The 21792-nt window shown below is 39.1% G+C and overlaps 1 protein-coding gene across 4 annotated transcripts in view; it reads left to right on the top strand.

Annotated features, from left to right (window-relative positions):
• The window catches only part of LOC145402539 (sodium/calcium exchanger 2-like), a 172222-nt gene extending 152556 nt beyond the window's left edge, over positions 1-19666 (top strand). For all 4 annotated transcript variants that reach the window (XM_080274538.1, XM_080274537.1, XM_080274540.1 and 1 more), the window contains 10 exons: positions 956-1080; positions 1862-1955; positions 3495-3642; positions 4461-4654; positions 5323-5467; positions 6504-6682; positions 8186-8336; positions 9305-9483; positions 10511-10608; positions 11977-19666. In XM_080274538.1, coding sequence (XP_080130664.1) covers positions 956-1080; positions 1862-1955; positions 3495-3642; positions 4461-4654; positions 5323-5467; positions 6504-6682; positions 8186-8336; positions 9305-9483; positions 10511-10608; positions 11977-12121 — 1458 coding nt within the window. In that variant the 3' untranslated portion in view covers positions 12122-19666. The remainder of the gene's footprint in view (positions 1-955; positions 1081-1861; positions 1956-3494; positions 3643-4460; positions 4655-5322; positions 5468-6503; positions 6683-8185; positions 8337-9304; positions 9484-10510; positions 10609-11976) is intronic.
• Positions 19667-21792: the final 2126 nt, after the last annotated feature.

Raw genomic sequence — 21792 nt, 5'->3', positions numbered from 1 at the left:
CTTCTTCTTCTTCTTTTTTTTTTTTATTATAAGCACACTTGTATCACTCAGAAGTCTGTTGCAGTGGACAAAAGCATCAATCTCCCACCCAAGAAAGGATTCTTGCTGGATAAAGCTACCCACTCTGTATCACCATCAAGATGTTTTGTCAAACATGGAAAATTAAGACCAATGTTTGTGCTCAGATGCTTTATCTCTAATGCACAGATCAGCAGTATACAGTGTTTACTTAGTGTCATGCACTGGATGATATAGCAGTAATGCTTTAATAGTTACATTGCAGTGCATTTTTTTATAGATTTTTCAGTGTGGTTTATATTTTTTCATACACAAGAATAGCTTAGAAGGCAGAATCTGATTATATACAGTAAAAGAGCTACTGAACGAAGTGCTAAATACAGTGATGCTATGACTGTTTTATAAATAATCTCTCAGGATTAAGCATCTGGCACTAGATAGATTTACTGATTATGGTTAGAGATTCCTACCATATTACCCAAAGGTGCATGATTTTCTTGCACAAAAAATAAAATAAGGAGGGATTCACAAACATATATACAATCAATTCTCTGCCGTACATTAGAATTTGTTTTACAGGAAGAACTAGAGACACAAGATAATTCTGTACTCTCCTTTTTTAGTTCTTCCCGCAGGAAAGTAATATACCTATGATAATTTTCCCCTTGTAACTAAGACTTTTGTTTTATAGAAGGAGTAGAAAACCTGAGAACTTTGCATTTCCCTTTCATTATCCTCCTGCAGAAACAAATCAGAGTTACAACTAGGAATTGACTGTAAGTTGGTTTGTGAATCTGGAGTCTGACTCTAAGTGGTGTTACATAGAAATACTGTGCTTTACCTCCACTCCACCCTCCACCCTGATTTCCTTATTATTCAGAAAAGCAAGATTTTCCATCATTATTATACACTAACCTCCATTTCAACTGTGCTTCAGGTAATGCCACATAAAAATGCTGTAGTTGACTTCCATTCAGCCTCATGTGCAGTCATGGAGAACATCGGCAAGTTTGAGGTGGCCATCATTCGTTCCGGGAGGACAGACAACAAAATCAGTGTTAGGTAAAGTGGATACTTTAGTTGAAAGTTGGAGTACAGTACACTAACTTTGTATTTAATGAACTAGCTCGGGGTATTTGTACATTGTTAAATCTGAAAGTCATAGTACAAGGTATTGTGTGTTACATAGGTGCACTGTACAGGGTTGGCGTTGAGACAGCAGGTGCTCATTTGATTTGTCACAGAGTGACATCCATATCCACTGTCTGCATTGGTTTGTATCTCTAAGAGGTGTATGAAGGTTTTGTATCTCCATCAAGGCGGCTATGTTTTACCCTGCATTGGTTGGTTTGTCTGTTTGTCTGTTAGCAGGAGTATTCAAAAAGTTATGAATGGATTTTGATGGATTTTTGTGGAAAAGTGGGCCATGGGCCAAGGAAGAAATGATTAAATTTTGTTGGCAGATCTGGATCCAGATCCAGAGTATCCCACACTATATCTCCAAAAGTTATCAGTGAATTTCAATGAAATTCTGTGGAATGGTTGGCCAAGGACCAAGAAAGACTCTATTAAATTTGGGAGGAGATCCGGATCCAGATCCAGATCCTTTCAGTGGCAGCGGCATTGGCGAAGGTATGTGCTCTCTGAGTGCTTTCTAGTTTAGTCATGTAATGCCTCCAAACTGGTCATTTATATGGGATTGGCTTTTTTTTTTTTCGTGATACTGTACACGTATATATTTTCCTCCCTCTGTCAGGTTTTTCTTGATTCCTAAACACTACCTCACTTGATCTTTAGGTGGTAAATGATGTCAGGATGATAATATTTCCCCCCTCCCCCCTAGGGTTGAGACAATAGACGGGACAGCCACGGAGGAACAGGATTACATTCCCATCAATCAAATCATCACCTTCGAGCCAGGAGAGACTGAGAAGTTTGTAAGTATTTTTATTTCACCTTCTGAAGTACTTTAACTTTTTCAGTTCAGTGACATTCCTTTTTCTCATCTCCTTAACGATTGATTCACCTTTAGAGAAACTTCTCAGACTGTAGAGATTACATAGAGCTTTCAATAACCCCTTCTCTGTAATAGCTCTTTCCTAATTTGAATAAAATTTTCTGGTTGTGGCCTAAGTGAAATAATGAATGTATCATCGGATGGAAGTGAATAAGTGTTTTGTACCTAGGTCGCTTGGCCTCTGATTTGTACATCCCAAGGCGGGTTGCCATCTAGTAAGTCTGTTGATTGTTTTAATATTCATACTCCTTTCAAAGGAAGAGGCCTCCTAAGTTTAACAAAAATCATCTGGCGCAACAAGAATGAAATATAAACAATATCAGTGCGATGGGGTTAATCATATTGACATGATGACACTTTTTCATGATTAATACTTGCTTTCCTTCAGTTACTGTTTTAACTAAAGAAAGTTTGATAGTACAGAAGGGGTTAATAAAAGTTGTGATAATCCTTTCAGTTTGAAGTCTCTTCTAAGCTGAATAAAATCACCTAGCAGTAGCCAGAGCAGAATATGAAAGGTCACATTATGATGAAGTGGCTAATTAAGAGTGTTCCTAACCCCCTTCACTGTGAGAGGTCTTTTGTGATAGGCCCGTACCATGGAATTATTTGTTATACAGTATGAGTTGATGTCTGATATCGTGACAGCGTTATTAATCATATCACTTTGAATCCTATGCACGGAAGCCCATTATTCTCACACAGCAGTAACAGTCACCTTCATTTCTGATGAGATTACCCATATCACATCTAAACCTATGCATAAAATTACAAATTGAGAGTTAAGAGAAAGGATAAGACTTGAAAGGATTAGTGTTATGAAAAGGGATAGGTTGGGATGGTTTGGGCATCTGGGGAGGATGGAAGATAACAACTGGGTGAGGAGGATGAGAGGTGTGAATGTTGAAGGTAGAGTTGCAAGAAGGAGACTGAAAAAAGTCTTGGGATGAGGTCTAAGCGTGGGACTTTAGTGATTATTGGCAGAATAGAGAGGCTTCTTGAGATTGGACAGTGTGGAGAGTTGCCATTGGATAACTAAGGCTGGCACTTGCAGACATATTGGAACCTTCATAAAAGAATGAATGAATGAAAAACCCACCATTCCCACACATCTCCAGTCACCACAATTTAAAGCAACATCGCTGGTCACCTCCCAGTCAAATCTTTGGACAGACCCCAGTCATTCATTTACAACATTACCAGTCACCTTTCTTTTAAAGCTGTGCACAAAATAGGTCCTTTATAATACTTCCCCAGTACTGTGTATTTATTTTTGATGTCAGATTAAGGAAGAGATCCTTTGTGAATACTGCTCCAGTATTGTCTGATTCTTATTCTTGTGTTCAGATTGAAGTAGAGATCCTTTATATTTCTCTAGTACTGTATTGGTCATGCTGTATTCTTGTGATCAAGGTATCAGTTCTGTGTGGTTTCTTCAAATCTACATTCTTGTTGTCAGATCGAGGTAGAGATCATCAACGACAACCAGTGGGAGCCAGATGAGGAGTTCTTCCTTAAGCTGTCATTGCTACTGGATACAGAGCAGCGCCAGGGGGTCCAACTCGGTCGCATCTCTATCATGGAAATTACTATCCTCAATGATGATGGTTAGTACTGTACTAGTTGTTTGTATGTCTCTGTGACTGTGGCATCTGTTGATATTACTATCCCTAATAATGATAGGGGAGATTGTTTCTTTATTTATCTTTGATATTGCCCTACTCATTGACTTCAGAGTATCCCATTAGATTGTCTTGCAAATTCCCATATTCAGTGACAATACTATCTGTTGTTAGTTTATCTTAAGAAAATTCTGTAAAGTATAATACCTAACGATGATAGTTTGTAGCCACCTCATTTTGTCATGGAAGTTGCTAGACTCAGCAACATTGGGTAAAGTGCTACCTAATGTTTATCATGAGAATTTCTGTGCCCCACGTTAATGGTATTTTCAATTTACTTTATTCCGTGAGTATAGTACGATATCTCCTAATTTCTTTGGAAATTTTCATACTTAGTGTGGATAGCTGATGATAGTTTCTCTGTCACAAGGCTTTGTAAAGTCTGTCTTTAGCAACACGGTTCAGGAATGTATTTCATCAGCGACATGTACAACATACAGTGCTGATATAGAACCAGTACTGTAGTAGTTTTTGGTTGTTCATTTGTTTTAGTCTTAGAGCTTGGAACTGAATTTTTTCAACCCTTACTGAGGAGCTAAGATTAGATGAAGTATTTTTTGAATTAAAAAGTATTACCTGAATTATCAAAACTAACAAAGGGCTAGTTAACTGACTTTTTTTGCACAAAACTGCATTGTACCTTTCCACCAGATTCTGTGATTTACTAATAGGTACTGTATTTTTCTGAAAGTTTATGTCAAGTGAATGAGCAAACTTACCATTCCATCTCCTTTCCTCCACAGAACCTGGTATGGTGATGTTCCAGAAGCGAGGTTTTCTGGTGAAGGAGAGTGTGGGAAATGCAGTGATTCCAGTAGTGCGTAGAAATGGTGCTGACGGTGAAATCACAGTCAAATGGCGTACCATCGACAAGTCTGCACTTTCTGGACGTGACTTTGAGGGAGGGGAGGGTGTACTGGTCTTCAAACACACAGAGGTCAGTAGATTACAGTACTGTATATGATTCATCCACCTTAACTTGGTCTAGATTTTTGGCCTTTTGCAGCCCGTTGCCAATTGCTCAGTGGCAGAGTAAGACAATACTGCAGCTGTACATCCTTTTCACTCTGCTTTTTCATGACAAGCATCATATTGTAGTGTTCATACCATGTTACAACTCTGTTTCATCCATCCATCCATCATTCAATCCTACGTTGCCCCATGAGGAGTGTAGGAGCCCAGGGCTAGGCAGTTGGTTCTGCCATTTAAGATGAGAGTGAAACTCTGTTTCCAGTGGGGAAATTTGGCAGCTTCAGGCCAATTAAAGTGGACAGAGTATATTTTAGTTTATTAATCCCCTCACAACCTGAAGTCTCAAACAGGCTGAATTCAAATAATCTAGTCTAGCTAGAGTAAAATATAGAAGGCATCCTGTTCGTTAGGAAATCAGTGGGGATAGGCTTTAAATACCTTTACTTTGAGTGGTCTTGGCTAAAATCATTGGGGTTAAGTTGAGGAGAGGAAAAAAAAAATCTTATTGAAGGGGTAAATTATTTTACCTCTTGTGAATGTGGGGATATGTTAAGATGATGATGATAGTGATGATGACAGTAATCTGCTTAGTCATCAGATCTATAACTAAGACTTTGAATCCTCACCCAACAGATTGTCCAGAACATTGAGATCCCCATCATTGACGACATGACCCCAGAGAAGGACGAGCACTTTGAGGTGGAACTGTTTGACCCTGAGGGTGGTGCCAAGCTAGGCCAGATTAACCGGACAGCCGTCACTATCACCAACGATGACGGTATGATTAACCCTTTCACTCCAATGATGATAGATGCTAGAGAGAGACACCTTCACATAGTAGCACCAGTATCACTTGGCAGAGGATGTGCCTGGTTTAAATTTGAAAAGAAAAATCCTTCAACTCCCTCCATGTTCCCCAAGTAGAGGATGGAGGACTACAGGAGTAGGACAGCTTTAGTCTGCAGTCCATCATGTTCATGTTCGTAAGAAAAAGATGTTATAACAATAGCTCTGGTGACAAATCTTTTTATTTTACTCCAGTCACTACTAAGTAGTTATACTTAACACAGGAATAACTTTTAATAGTGATGGAGGTCAGTGATAGATATGCCCAGAGAAACTATCCTGCACAGAAAGACACAAGTTTACCTACCCAGATTATGATGCAGCCATCACTCTTCCCTACTACCATATCAAAACAAAATACAGCACTGTACAGAATAGCTCATGAACAGTCCATCATGCTCCTACTGTAATGCATTTCCTACAACACAACACATTTCTTGTACTGCACTATCACAGCACAGACAATCCCTCACCAACACCTCAACAAATGATCACTGAGAACTCCCAGCAGAAGTGGCTGGTTTCCAGCAGCCCATCCAGTTTACATCCCAGTGAGCCTGGAGCAACACAAACACCAGCAGTAACAACAGACACCACACAGTTTTGTACAGCTCAGCAACTTTTGACCGACTCCTCACTCTGAAAGGGTCAAGGATTTGCAATAACATCTGGCCTGAAAAGAATCATTAGCTGTATTGTAGTTTTATCCTGACAACAGATGGACATATAGAAAGACAGACATACAGTAGATAATGAAACAGTGTACATGTTTATCATTCACTCTCCACAGGACAGCCTTCAGCAGCTTTCTGTTGAATATGATGTTGGTGATGTTTATAAATCCCCTTCAGTATTACTTTTCTATTGTGTTTTAGCTACCACCAAACAGTTTCCTCATCTTGGGACAGACCCATTGTACTGAAATTATGAAATATTCACAAATTCATCATCCTCATTCTTTGTGACAGATTTCAACAATGTGCTGACGAACATGATGATGATGACCAATGCCAACCTCCACGCCCTGCAAGTCCACCACGAAACCTATGTCAGCCAGATTAAGGACGCTCTTAATGTCAATGGTGGTGACATTGAGAACGCGACTGGAATGGATTACGTACTCCATTTCCTCACTTTTGGATGGAAGGTAAAGATGGGAGGATGAGATTTTAGTTGATTACTGCATTTCCTCACTTTTGGATTGGAGGCAGACCTATGATGAGACTTGGTTGCTTGCTTATTTTCTCACATGTGGATGGAAGGTAAAGATGAGGTAATGGAGTTTGGAAGATCACTGCATTTCCTAAGTTTTTGATGGAATGTCAAGATGATATGACTGGGTTTGATTAATTTTGCACCTGTATAGAGTGTACTTTGATGATATGGTTGTATGGAAGGGGTGGATGTAGGTAAGGTGGTGAAAAGTGTGAGTAAATGAGTTTGAAGGTGGGAGGAGGCATGGTAAATGAAGAAGAACCATATATACCAGTAGATACGTGGTAGATATGGTATATCAGTGTGTAAGAAAGCAAGGTATGAAAGTATATGATTATAGAGAATTGATGGGATTGAGTCAGTGTTGAGTCAAGGTAAATGATACGTGATCAAGTTGCAGGATAATTATGCACAGCGGTACATGACAAAGGTTGGGCACTCCTTTTACAACTTTATAGTCAGTACAGTATATTTATTCTTATTTGTCTGCTATATACTCGTATGTAGTGTATCTTTGAAGAAGAAAGATATGAGTTGATGATTGGGCTTTTGAGACTGAGCCAGGATTCCATGGGCTTGAGTGACTAACTGAAGTGTGATAAGTTTCACTGGGTGCACCATGGATAGTTCTCCAACTTTTATACATTCTCTTGCTTTTTTTCTACATCCAACCTCACCTCATCTCTAGGTAGGTAAAGGATCAGGATGATAAGTGATGGTTTTGTGTGTGTGTGTGTGTGTGTGTGTGTGTGTGTGTGTGTGTGTGTGTGTGTGTGTGTGTGTGTGTGTGTGTGTGTGTGTGTGCACATGCACACACATGCATGCATGCATGTATGAGTGTCTTGGAAAGGGCCCATTATCCATCACCAGTTAGGATCATTTGGAGTCCATGGAATGTATCTGCTTGTGGCAGTCAAGAACACATCACTTTGTCTTATTTTTATATATTACAGTATTTTATTAGTATGTCAGAGCTAAAAGCAGAATAGAACATATGGATGTAATTATAGTGAAGATGATGATAAAGGTGTCCTACTGCCGAATGATGAAACTCATAAACATTTCACTGTATCTTTATTGTAATGCAACCCCTCAGACCACAACACATTCATTCACCTCAAGTACTTCAGTCTCATAACATATTCCTTCTACATAACCTCATCAAAATCATGAGAACAGGTAGTTGAAGTGGTTATTTTTTGCAGTCTGCCAAGTTCCTGCCCAGGTGAACCTGGAGATACAGTAAAAATTACAATAAGTATAACCAATGCCTGGAAGAATTTTACCCATATTTAGAAAAGTTGTTTACTGGGGAGATGCAACAATTTCAGCCCAACTTGGACCCTCTTCAGGCTTCTCAGTAAACAGCTTTTCAATTGTCAAAAGTCTTCCATGTTGTATGAGGACACAGTAATGACACCTAGTTTTTCCACAGATCATCTTTGCCCTGGTGCCACCCCCAAGTATATTGGGTGGATGGCTTTGTTTCTTCGTGTCACTAGGAGCAATTGGTGTCCTCACTGCTATCATTGGAGACTTGGCTTCCATTTTTGGGTGTCTGGTGGGCCTCAAGGATGCAGTCACTGGTGAGGGAACTTTAATTTTTTCACAGGTCCTTAATGCTGGATGGGGAAATATAATTAATCCTTGCTTAATACTGCGTGCCTAATAGCTCCAGGGTTCAGATCCTGGTACGGGCAACTGGCACCACTCAACTCTTGTATCCATCCATTGTTTCTGAGATGGTAGGTTAAATTAATACTAGGCTAACACTTAGGCGAGGTAACTATGAAATTTGGTTGATACGGGGACCTTTAATTTCAGGATAATAGGTGAATACCTCACCACAGGCTTGGATGCCCAAGTTACAAAGATAAGCACCAGGGCTAAGTGCCTCATGGCATCTGTCCCCATCTTTACCTTTTCCGTACTATTATCATATGATTTTTTTTTTTTCCCCCACCTTAACATGAATATTTTATCCAGAGTGTTAGGTATAGCCTCCATCAGCCCATTCACTATGAGATTTCTCCCCTAAGCTGAGTAAAATTGTCGTGAACAAGGGCTTTACCAACAGGAATAAACTAAGCAGCACAAATTTAGATTGAAGGGTTTAATGCTGTGTACCCTTTCACTGAGAGTTGTGTTTTAAGTGGCTTTGGAGATTTCATAAGACCTCTTCCTTAGTAGTTTATTCTGCACATTGTGCCTTAGTACAGTTATATTTGTCTGTGTTATTAATCAAACCATATTGATATATAATTTATCGATGTATCTGTCAGGATGTAATAAGTAAAAGAATTGCTAAGGAGGAGTTGCTATAAAGCCTCCTGTGCTACCTAGAATATGGCCAGCTTTCAGACATGACCTTGACATTTTAGCCTCCATGCATTTTAGTTCCTTTCAGTAAACTTCATTTTCCTTTCCATATCACTAAACTTCATTGTCCCTTCAGAGTCAAAGCCCTCACCATCATCTCCCTTTGCTGTCACTACCAGACACCTTCATTTGCAAAACTATCACATTAAACTTTGTTCTCCCTTCTGATTCACAGCCATCACCTTTGTTGCACTTGGAACCTCATTACCCGACACCTTTGCCTCCAAAACTGCCGCAGTACAAGAGAAGTATGCAGACAATGCCGTTGGAAATGTCACTGGCAGTAACTCAGTCAACGTGTTCCTTGGTCTTGGCCTGCCATGGCTCATTGCGTCTGTGTATCATGCTGTTGTGGTAAGGATGGTTTTAGGGACTGAGGTCTTCATGTGTGCATTTTAAAGCAGAGGGTGTGTGTGGGGGAGATGTACATTATGTATGTGTATGTTATGGAGTGTGCTGTATGTGTGTTTGTGTGTTTTTTTTTTTTTTTCATATATTTGTGGTAACTGGGGACACTTACCATTCATTTGCTCAAACTAGTGCATCCGTCATTTAACTCTATGCCGAGTAACAAGTGACTGGTTCCTGTAATATTGGCCAGAGGCAGGCAACTAAGTCACACTCGTTTTAAATGTCTGAACTGAGTAGCCTAACCCCAGACCTCAAAGTACTTGATGGAACACTATAGGATTGGAAGATTGATGTATGGTTGGATGTGTAGTAATTGTGCACTGTGTGTTTGTGTGTGTATATTAATATGTATGATGATTGCTTGTCTAGGTAGGTGGAGGCACCCATCATCCACTCACTCATTGTAGTGCTGCCTTATAGTCTCAACACTGAGTGACATGCAAAATGGTTTCCTGTAACCCAGGAAACCATTTACTATGCTGGGTAGTAACCATATAACCAGATTATGGCACCTGGTGGTTTAGTGGGTAATTATGGCACTCCAGTCAGATTGAGCCTACACAGGTTTATATCCAAGGGGTGGTTGGGGTTTATTGCTCACATAATGCTACTAAGGGATGAGTGAGACTGGTCGCTTTCGTCTTAAATGTCAGGACCAACTTGCCTAGCCCTGAGCTCCTACACTCTTGATAGGGCAACACAGGATTAGATGATGGATGGATGGATGGATGATTGCTTGTATATGTTTGAATGTATGTGTGGTACTGTATTTCAGTGCGTTAAGATTTGCCATCATAACCAGATTTATGCCCTGAGAAGTACAGTATATGTGAACATTGGTATGTATGTGCACTTGTGTCAAAACTAAAAGTACAAAATTATTTTGTCTGTGTAATGAAAGCTATTTTGACTGATTGATTTGGTGCCTCACTTACTAAAAAGTTACAGTGTATTTATTTTCCTTCTGCAGGGGACAGACTTTGTGGTGAAAGCAGGCAACCTTGGTTTCAGTGTTGGACTTTTCACTGGCCTGTGTGTCGTCACCATCGCACTGCTTATGCTCAGAAGGTAAACATTCCTCCTGTGATACCTTCAGAGTTGCATAGTTCTTCCACTTTCCTATTTGTCACTTTTTTCCTGAATCCTACTTCACTTAATTTTTAGTTGGGAAAAAAAGTTCAGGTTGATGTGTGTGTTAGGTGGAGATGAACAGTTTGAATGGATGAATGATGGATGAATTGGTGTGTTGCCCATTGCATTGGGTATACAGTTGGTAGGTACAGTAAATCCTCATTATTAATGAAAGAAAAGCATTCAGGAGCGGAATGATAATTGTCTGCCAGAATATTGGTCCCGACTGCCCATTTTCGAACCTGTCCAAAATTTTGACCATATTTTGATACCCTGAAAGTTTCGTGTTGATAGCTCAAGTCATTCATGAGATGTAATGGTACTAAAGGTGGGCGATAAAAACTAGTTGACCTTTGGCAGTCATTTTGGTGACCTTGACCTTGACCCTGAGTGCCTGTTTTCAAAATTGTCCAAGATTTTGGCCATATCTTTTTACCCAGGATTCATGATGATAGCTCATGCCATTCATGAAATATAATGATAACAGATACAGAGACAGTGGTAACAGATACACACACACACTCACGCACATCGACGGACACACACACACGCAGGCAAAAACATTATCACTCTGCCTTGCTAAAGGTAGGCAATAACTAACTATTTCTCCCTCCCTTCCTTCCTCAATATATGTTCTTTTTGCCTTAAAGTCTGCTGATAATTACAGAAAATAAAAATTCCTAAAGTACCATTATTATCCAGTGTGATTTGCCAGTTTTGTCCAATTTGCAGTACCAGCTCTGTGGAAAAACTATGGTATTTTGAAACACATCCCTGATGTACAACATGAACATACTGTGGTATATCTTTATATGCTGTCCTGCTCCTGTTTCTAGATTGTACCCACCTCATTTATATTACTGGGAAAAATTATGATGATCATGATGATAATGATGATGATGATGGTGGTGGTGGTGGTGGTGGTGGTGGTGGTGGTGATGATGATTATGATGATGATGATGATGATGGTGATGATGATGATGGTGATGATGATTTTGATTACAGTAAGTCCTCATTATGTCAAGTATATGTTTCAAAATACTGTTTTTTATAAATCAACATTGTGGGTAGCAGTGGAACATTAATAGGCAGTCTTTTTGTAACTACTATGGAATTGATTGCAAAAAAGGACTTTTTTTTATCCCAATAGATAAGTGTTTTATTTACATTTCCTTTCTTCAAAGTCACATAAAAAGAAAGAAAATAGATGGATAGATACTGTATGTAAGTAATGAGGATGTACTTTCTTTCCCCACCCCGATAATATATACATTATACTTATATACATGCTTTCCATTCTTTCAGAGTCTTGGCATTTTTCGGGAAGGCTGAACTTGGTGGGCCAGCTCTCCCTAAGTACCTCTCTGGAGTCATCATGATATTCCTTTGGATAATGTACGTTCTCTTTGCCTCATTACAGGCATATGGGTATTTTGGCGAAGTGGAGTGAGATGTTTGTCATGTGTTCTTGAAAACGTATTGTTGGTGAAGAAATGTTGAAGTTGTGTTGGTGAAGTTGCATTGACAAAGTGGTTGCAAGACAGGAAGTCCTCATCCGAAATTGTAATTTTTTGTACTTTTCCATTTTATAAGACCATGGAAAATTTAAAATGATTGCCTGTTTAAGCTCAGTTGCCACCCTTAGAACTGATATGCTAGCTCCCCCAATTTACACCAGTGATGTGGAGGAAATATTGTGATAGGTTTGAGCATATAAGGAGGAATGCTGGTAGTGTATTATGTTTGAACTTAAATGAGGAATGCTGTTATTATGTTAGAACTTAAATGGAGGACTGTTGGTATTTTGTAGTGTTTGAGTTTCTGCACATATTACAGACATTGGAAGTACTGTCACGGTGAATAAATATATAAAGAAGGAATATATAAACTAATGAAAAAAATCAACCTTTTCTGCATTATGGTATCTCCTGTATTTCTTCTTGCATGAGTTTAACCATAATGATTCTGAACATTACTGCACTGGTGAAAATTGCATCTTAAAGGAAAATTTCATCAGAAGTGTGGTGTATTAATTTATTATGTGTAAAGTAACTAAGAATTTTTAATGCTTAAATTTTGGGTGAAATGATGCATGAGCCAATTATCTGGGTACTTGGTTGACAGCTTCTGCTTTTGTGATATTCATGTATTCAGGATTCTACCAACCAATCCTGAATGACAGGAAAGTGAATTACTGATTATGATGAATATGAAAAATGCACAATGAAGGAAAATTTCAGTATAGTGTGCTCTTACTTGGCAGTGAAAGTTGTCATTTGTAAATGGTAAGCACTGTTCCTTCTGTCTTGCTCTCATTTTTCTTTTTTAATGGAGAAAGAAGATGGAGTTAACAGAACTTCCTCTCCTCAAATTTTAAGTCCATACTGGTCATTTGCTTTAATTACTCTTGTGGATTTGATAGGTATGTGTCTATTTTAAAATATCAATAAATGTTTGTTTACCTTTTTTGAAAGATAATATTGCCTGCATTTCATTTAAATTAATTTTGTGCTCTTGGATGGAGCTTTCAACCTGTAATTTACTAGTGTGAAGCCTTTTTACTGTACACTTCCTTGTTTATGCAGAAGGGATTAAAACTCTGAGTAGACTTATCAGTGGTTTTGTGTGTACTTAATGATGATTATTATAAAAAAAAATATCGGCAAAACTCTGTGAGAATGAATGCTGAAGTAGATGGGTCAGGGGACTATAATAATGCCTTCAAAGTTCTTTAGTGGTAATAATAATAAAATATAGAAGATATAATTGATTCCAAAGGGGCTTGATGATGCCTAAGCTGAATTAAGTGCATTGGTGGTAACAACATTAAAGTATAAAATTTGTCATTGATTTGAATGGGTTAAAGGCAAATGCTTCTCTTTCTTTGTGGGGAGTCTTTCCTAACTTGAGTAAAATTGCCAGATGATGGAGGAATAAAAACAGGAACACCTCACTCTGAAGGAATTAAGATAAATCAACTTTAACCCCATCACTCTGAGAGCCTCCACTAAGCTGAATAAACTTGCTTGATGGTTATAGGACTAAAGCACTTATGGGAATAAATGGCACAAGTATCTTTTACCCAGGCTTTTAGAATGATAAGACTGTGATGAGGAGGAGGAGGAGGAAGAGGAGGAGGAGGATAAGACTGTGGTGATGATAATGATAATGATGGTGTGCAGTATTTTGTATTGTGTACATAAAATTATACACTTTTGCTGTCTTCTCCACCTGATGATTGTGATGATGGATGGTGATGATGATGATGATGATGATTATTATTATTTATTATTATTATTATTATTATTATTATTATTATTATTATTATTATTATTATCAGCCTTGTACATAAAAATCATAGACATTTTACAGTCTTCTTCTCAACCATTCATGCCAAAATTGAATATATTCAGCTGGAACTGAAGTTGGTTTCTTAAGTTGGTCTTTTCAGTCCAGTGATATATTTGTAATTTGGTCTTGCTATCTCTGGACGGTTTTGTTTAGCTTTAGAGAGATTTTTCATATCACAGGGGTGAGATCAGTATAGCCTTTATTAAACCACTGAATACAATAGATCACTCTTAAATACAATCGTCTGGGGGCAGCAAAAATAAATCAGATTGAAGAGCTTTACGATACTGTATAAAAATTTTGGCGTTTGCTTTAACTACATCAATCAGAGAATGTCTTTTTTGTTCTATTCTTGCTGTCTGGTGCTGGAAAGGGATGCCATCACATGGTAGCACTGATATAGCAGTAGTTCCACTGCCTGGTTTTATGAACATCCCTTGTTTCTCTCCCTATCCCATCCCCCAAAAGGAGGATGGTGGACTGGAGGAAGAGAATTGCTTCAGTCTGCAGTCAACAGGGTTCACATTTCAGGTAAATCTGGAGCTACAGGTACTGCTACCACTGCTCTTTCTGACTCAAATTGAGTTCATTCAGCTTAGGAAAGATCTTTTTCCCTGAACAGATTATTGAAGGCTATATCTAACCCCTCCAGCTTGAAAAGTCTCTCCTAACCCAAATGTAGCATCTGAAGGTAGTAAGAATAAACTTATAAATTACATCATCTGGCTAAAGGGATTAATTTAATATGTATATGACTGTGAATAAATTTACATTGTGTAGTAGAAGTGCTGTGTTGATTTGTTTTGGTTGGTGTTACAAACTTTAATAGTGTCCCAAATGCAAACCCCATCAGCCCGAATACATTCTGTTAATTTATGCTTGCTGCCTTGCTGTGGATGCTGGAGAGGGATCGTTTCATGTGCATGGCACTGACATAACTGGTGGCTCAACTGGCTGGTTTTACAAGCATCCCTCAGCTACTTCCGTATCCCCCAAAAGGAGGATGGTGTACTGCAGGAGAAGGGGAACTTAGGCCTGTAATCCACCAGGTTCACATTTCAAATGAACCTGGGGCTACAGCACTACCATATGCTATTACTGTACTACCAGGTCTACCTTCCTATGATTTTATTATTATTTTTTGTTTTTAATTGAATGGATTAGATATAGCCATCTTTAGCCCCTTTGATACAAGGGGTGGTTTCCACGTTTGAATAATATTGCCTGGTAGCAGCAAAAATAAATTACAAATAATGTTCTTGGGCTGAAGAGGTTAGATTTTACCCAGATGTTAATGGAATATTTTTATACTTTGTAGGTGGCTAATTTCGGTGCAACCTCTCCAGTCCAGTGACATGTTTTCAAATTTAATTGATTTTCAGTTGTACCCCCAGGTTCATCTGAAACCAGTGGACTGTGACCTTAATTTGATCTTCTGCAGTACACCATTCTCATTTCAGAAAACAAGGAAGTAGCTTAGGGTTGTTTGTACAACTAGGCAGTCTTTTGTAGTCATTGGGGTTGATGAAGGGTATAATCCCTTCCAGTTCAGAAGATCTCTCCGTAGCTAAGTAAAGTCATCTGGTGGTTGGGAGAGCAGAATGAAAAACTCATGTTTGGCCAGAAGGAGTTTAAGTGAAATGTTGTACCTTGTACGATTTTATGCCACACTTAGTTTAGCCACAAACTCTAAATACTGGACTTATTTTGACCAGCTTTTTGTGAACTAGATGTCCATATAAGTTGTTAGTGGTTGTCATGGTTTTAAAAAATTATATATAACTTTTGCAAAGCTTTGTTGTTGCTACGGATACGTGGCACTGGAGAAATGTGACGTATCTTATCCTTGACTGAAGATGCGGTATGAGGTTTGTGTCTGTCTTGTCTGTATTTTGTGCAAGTTTTGTATGATAAACACTTGGTGATTAAGTGGTTAACCCCAGTGTATGTAGGCGACATCCATATACAGTAGTCTGTTTACTGCTTTGTTTGTTTTCTTACAATAGTTGTGCTGCATAATTTTATTGTTTTCCGTTTTAGGACAACTCAGAAGTGGCACATAATATGCTGAACCTCTATGTGGTACACACACACACACACACACACACACACAGTCAAATGTACATACAGCCTTAAACCATGTCAGTCTGATGATGTAGCATTAATTTCATTATTACTGCTTCCTGTTTTTTTTTTTTTTTTTTTTAATAGCATGGGAAGACCTCTTGTAATGATGGGGTTATTTTAAGACCATATATAAGCCGAGGATGAGATGGAGGGATGGGGTGGAGAGGTATATGAGAGAGGGGGGGGTGAGTTGGGAGCAGGGCAGTGAAATGGCAGGGGACAGGGTGACTTGGAGGCGATTTGTTTGTGGCCACCCCGAACGGGATTGAGGCGTCTGGCAATAGATATATAGATAGATAGATGTAACCCCATTATTTTGTAAAATTTCTTCAAAGCTATATAAAATGATCTGAGGGCAGCAAGAATAAAATGAAAATTGTGTAATTAGACTCAAGGAGCTTATTATGATACATTTTCCTGCTCTGACAAACATAAATTCACTTACGTTAAGTAGTAAAGCAAAACCCAGTGCATTGCCCCTTTGAATCTAGTGATGCTTTTTTTTTTCTTTCATTCTTTTTTTTCCTTGGCAGTTTAATTCAGCTCAAGGGCAACATTTATACTCAGGGTAGATGTTGCATAATTAACTCCATCACTAGTAGAGGTCCTTTGTAAGTAAAAAAAAATAGCAATATAATTGGAGTTAGTAAAAGTAAAGTTTGAAATACATCTTTGGACTGAAGGGGCCAATACTGAACTGATTTTAAGTGAGTGGGATATTGCACTTTTTTTCTTTTTTTTTTCAGCTAATAATTTGCTCTTGTAGTGATAGTTCGTATACTGCACATTATTAATTCCCAAACTAGTACGTGCCTTAATTTCAGCTGTTTGCATGTCTGTGAATACGTCACTTAAACATCAAAAACTTTACTCCAAACAGAATATATTTTGTGTTGACAAATTTAATTAACTAATCAAACTGATAGGTATACATAATAATGCCTCAATATGGAATACCTGTACAGTGAAAGTAAAATTGTGAATATAGGTATACATAATAATGCCTCAATATGGAATACCTGTACAGTGAAAGGAAAATTGTGAGTACAGTACTGTACTTAGGGTGGAAATTACTGTAACCTGTTTTTGACTAGTAAATTTTAAATACAACAATTTAGGATGTATTGGTTGACATTCCTGAGATGCAGAGATAAGGTGTTTTATGATAAGGTACTTTTACGAGCACCAGTATAGTCTGGTGGTTGGAACGCTCTCGTCGGAGTGACAGCCTTCCATAGGTACAATCCATAGGGGGTGGCTGAAGAATTTCCAGTCATTGAATGCCACCAAGGGGAGTAGGCTGGTGATTTGTTTGTTCATTTGTTGATTTATAAAGGCTCCAATAAACTTGCATGCATCACCCTTGGTCACCTTATGGTGGCTGTTCACACTGCTTGATCTCTAGCAACCTCTCTCTTCAGTCCCTTATTCCAGAGGTTATACTCTGTGACCTCATCCCAGGTCTTTTTTTGGTCTGCCTCTCACATCTCTACCCTTAGCATTCATGCCATTCACCCTTTGCACCCAGTTGCCATCCTCCATCATTGCCACGTGTCCAGACCATATCAGTCTACCCCTTCTCATCATAATACTAGTACAGTACCTTCTTCTTGACTGTTCTACTCTTAAATGTAATGGACTATGATAGTCCAGCCTCTCCCCCCACACCTTCAAGATTGTAATGTGGGACTGGCTGTTACCATTTTACATTATCTGCAGAAATTATAAAGGTGTATTAAGCAATTTGCCCATATGTGTGCAGAGATGATAATGGTGTATTATGTAATCTGACTAGCATTTGCAGAGTTTTGTTGTTCTTGTAATAAGATCTGTTGTGCATGAATGCAGCATTGTATGTTCCCCAATAGTGCTGTCTGATTTATTTTACAATACAGTATGAGGAAAGTATCGTGCATGCAGCATTATGAAACTGGGAGAGTTAAGTGCAAATATCAAAATACTGTCATTAATTTGGTGTATCTTTTGTGGAAATTAGGGAATGGATGCCAAGAAATGACCATGTAAATAAATTGCTGCTGAAGACTAATATCACCTTATATGTTTGTGAAAAATGCACCAAGTTGGGAAAGACTTTCATTACTTTACTAGAAATATTTTGTCCTGCAGCTTCAGAACACCAGTTGGATTGTATGATAATTATATAGGTTTTATTTGGTATTTTTGATGTGGCCTCCTTGAATATACTTCGAGTCTACACATCAGATGGCAGGTAGATAGCTTGTAATATAAAGAAGCTGTTCTCCTTCACCATTTCTGTTTCATTGTCATATATCTTTGCTTTGAATTTATACCACATGGTCTTTGATACCTGCTGCTAAAAATCCATTATTTACCTCAGTTCTAAAGAAGCTGTGAGGCACAACATTAATACAGGTGTCTCATCAATTTGGTGTTTATTTCTCAAATATGTATAAAGCTATAATCCAGTAATACATTTGCTTAGCACAGTCCTGTAGTAATGGTCACTGTCCCTTATTTACAGCCATTTCAACCAGGAAATGGGCTTAGGATCAGTGAGAGGTTCAGGGTTTCTTGACAAACATTAACTTCTTCAACGTGAGGATGTGGTTTTTATTTGATTGTTGCTGCTACCAGTTCATTTTTATTGAGTTAAGTGAGGCTTTTTGAACTGGAGGGATTAGATGTTGCCTTCCTTAACCCCTTTAATCAGAGAGTGAGTGAAACCATGTGGATGTAGCAAGAATAAAATACAAAAATACTTCATAATGGTGAAGAAGTTAAGAAAAGAAATTGGCTCTGCTCTGCTTTGTAAATACTGTATAAGGCTACAGACTGGAATTAACTATTATCACACAGTGTTTTTCAGTGGAGGAAGGTTATTTGGAGTATGATTTTTAAGATTTTTGAAGCTTGGTGGCATATTGATTAAAATGTCCTAGTCAGTGTGCTGTCCTTACCATGTGTGTGGGTTTGAACCCTGAAACTTGACTGGAGGTATTTTAACACTTGAATCTGCATGACATCCTTATTAATTTATTCTTGCTGCATCTAGGTGTTATTATTCAAAGTAGAAATAGGCATCTTGAATTGAGGGGGTCTGTTGGTTGTACAACCAATCCAACCACTCCAATAAGTCTGTCCTAATCTGAATATAATCATCAGGAGGTAGCAAGAATAAAAGGAAGACATCCCCAGCCTCAGAGGATAATCAAACAATGCCACCATGGGGAATAGGCTGGTCATATTTCTCTCAGTGTACTGGACTGTGGTAGTCTAGCCTTGGCCCCTACACCTCATAGTGGGTATTATAGGACTGGCTGTTATTAACTTTTTTTTTTTTAACTATTTTAGTGAAATTAACAAGTAGCACACACACTTTGTACTTTTTGAATGAAAGTCTTGAGAGAGTCTTACAAGAGTGTTAGTTTTAGTTTTTTTATCAATATTTTGGTGAGCTGTGTTGGTCAGTAACTTAGACTTTGACTGACTTTTTAACTCTTTGTGGTCATCTTGCCAAATAAATAGTACTTCTTTATTGGCTTATAATTTTCACTTTAAATATAGAGTTGTATTCAGAGCATTGTGGTAGGTGGTGGCAACCATCATCCACTCGTTTGATGTAGTGTTGCCTACTTCTTCCTTCACCTTTATCATTCTTTTTCTGTGTCTGCCCTCCTCTCATCCTATTGCTCCCATTATTTCTGTCGCTTTTTATTACTTGTCTTTCCTTTTCAGGTGGCTTTACATTGAGGGACAATCCTAATGGTTTCCTGTAAGTCAGGAAACCATTTACAATGCTGGGTGGTAACCATATAACCAACCCGTACATGTTCCCTACGTGTCAACAAGTGGGTTGGCATAGGGTTAGTACCCCTCCCTGGAGAACCACTAACTCAAAGACAAGTGGCCACCTTTTATGGGATTATGGCATCTGGTTATAGATAGATTCAAAGTAGCATAATTTTGCATATTACACCTTTGTGGTAGGTGATGATGACCATCATCCGCACATGATGTAGTTCTGTCTATTATTGGGTGACTCTGCACTGAGTGACATGCCTAATGTCTTCCTGTAACCCAGGAAGCCATTCACAGTGTTGGATGGTAACCATATAACCAAGTAAAGGGGTGATGTGGACCTTGTTAGGGTGCTCCTGTTAACTGGGTAGAGAGATGCAATTGTGGCATCCATCCAAGAACCAAACCTCCACAATTCCCTGTGCAGGCACTCAGTCCACCACAAAGGAACTTTGGTTCCTTGCTTGGGATGGTCCTAATGGGGCAGTTACTTGCCTGCTTTTGAGTCTGTTCGCCCTGACAGACTGGGGTTATTACTACTGCTATATTCTCTCTCTCTCTCTCTCTCACACAAACACACACACACACACACACACACACACACAAAGCTGCTTCTGCTGTCCACAAGCATAAGTTTGCATGTCATGTTCTTAAAATACCATGAGATGGCATTGTGGAGAGAATAGAGAATGAGACAGACTATGCGAATGTATATGACAAGGAATGAAAGCAAAGGGAGGGGGATCCTGATGATGAGATGGGGAGGAGAGGCATATGAGCGAGGAAGATGTGAGTTGGAGAGAGAGCATAGCAGACTGACAACAGAGGACAAGCTGACTCAGAGACCATTCAGTTATGGCCACTTCTCAAATTAATGTGTCTGGTAATGGATAGACAGATAGATGGATACACAGATTTATGGAGAGTTTGATTGATAGACAGAAGTGGAATGCTGGAAGGGGTCAGTTTCGGTTTGTAGTCCACTGAGTTCGCATTTCAGTTGAGCCTAATGCAGATGGTAGGGTGTCAGGTGTGTGTAGCAGGGTGTAGGTGAGGTTATAGATGGTTGTGAGAGGGTGTGTGGGGGTAGGTTTGTGTGTGGGGGGGGGGGAGGGGAGTAGAAATAGAAAAATGATAGAAGCAAAGCTATCAATCATCATCACCATCACTAAAAAGTGAATGGAAGGATGAGGCAGAGAGGTACTATATATGAATAAGGATGATGTGAGATGGAGGGAGAGCAGCTTGCTGGTGGGAAACTGGGTGACAGACATACTATTTGTTTATGGCCACCCCCTCCAGGATGAAGGCATCTGGCTATAGGTAGATAGATAGATAAATAGATAGACCCAAACAGATAGATATGTAGACAGATATATATGTCCTGCCCTTGTTCTTCACTGTATCACTGTCTATTACCACAATCTTTTGTTTCACCATGTGTGTCTTGAATATGTCGTACCCCCCATCACTTTACCATCATCTGCAACTGGGAAGAGAGAGGAGGAGGAGGAGGAGGAGGAGGACGGGGAAGAAGGGGAGATGGAGGAAAAAGCTGGCAGTGGATGGCAGGTTGAGAAAGAGGAAAAGGGTGCTGGGTGGGAGGAGGAAGGGGGCTGGCACTGGATAAGAGAAGGAAGACGAGAGAGAAAACGTTGACACTGAGTGGGAGGAGGAGGAGGAGGAGGAGGAGAAGTAGGAGGAGCTTTGTACTAGGAAGGAAGAAGAAAAGACTGTCACCAGAAAGGAGGAACAGGAGGAGGAGAATGAGGCTGTCACTGGACACGAGGAGGAGGGGGAAGAAGTTGGCACTGGAGACAGGGAGGAGGAGGAAAATGGCACTGGAGAGGAAAGGGGGTGGAG

This window comes from Coenobita brevimanus, chromosome 58 (genome assembly GCF_032717465.1).
Source record: "Coenobita brevimanus isolate Jiangsu-jjx chromosome 58, ASM3271746v2, whole genome shotgun sequence".
In the NCBI taxonomy this organism is placed as follows: Eukaryota; Metazoa; Arthropoda; class Malacostraca; order Decapoda; family Coenobitidae; genus Coenobita; species Coenobita brevimanus.
Note: the sequence above shows the minus strand (reverse complement) of the source record. Positions and strands in the feature narration are given on the sequence as shown.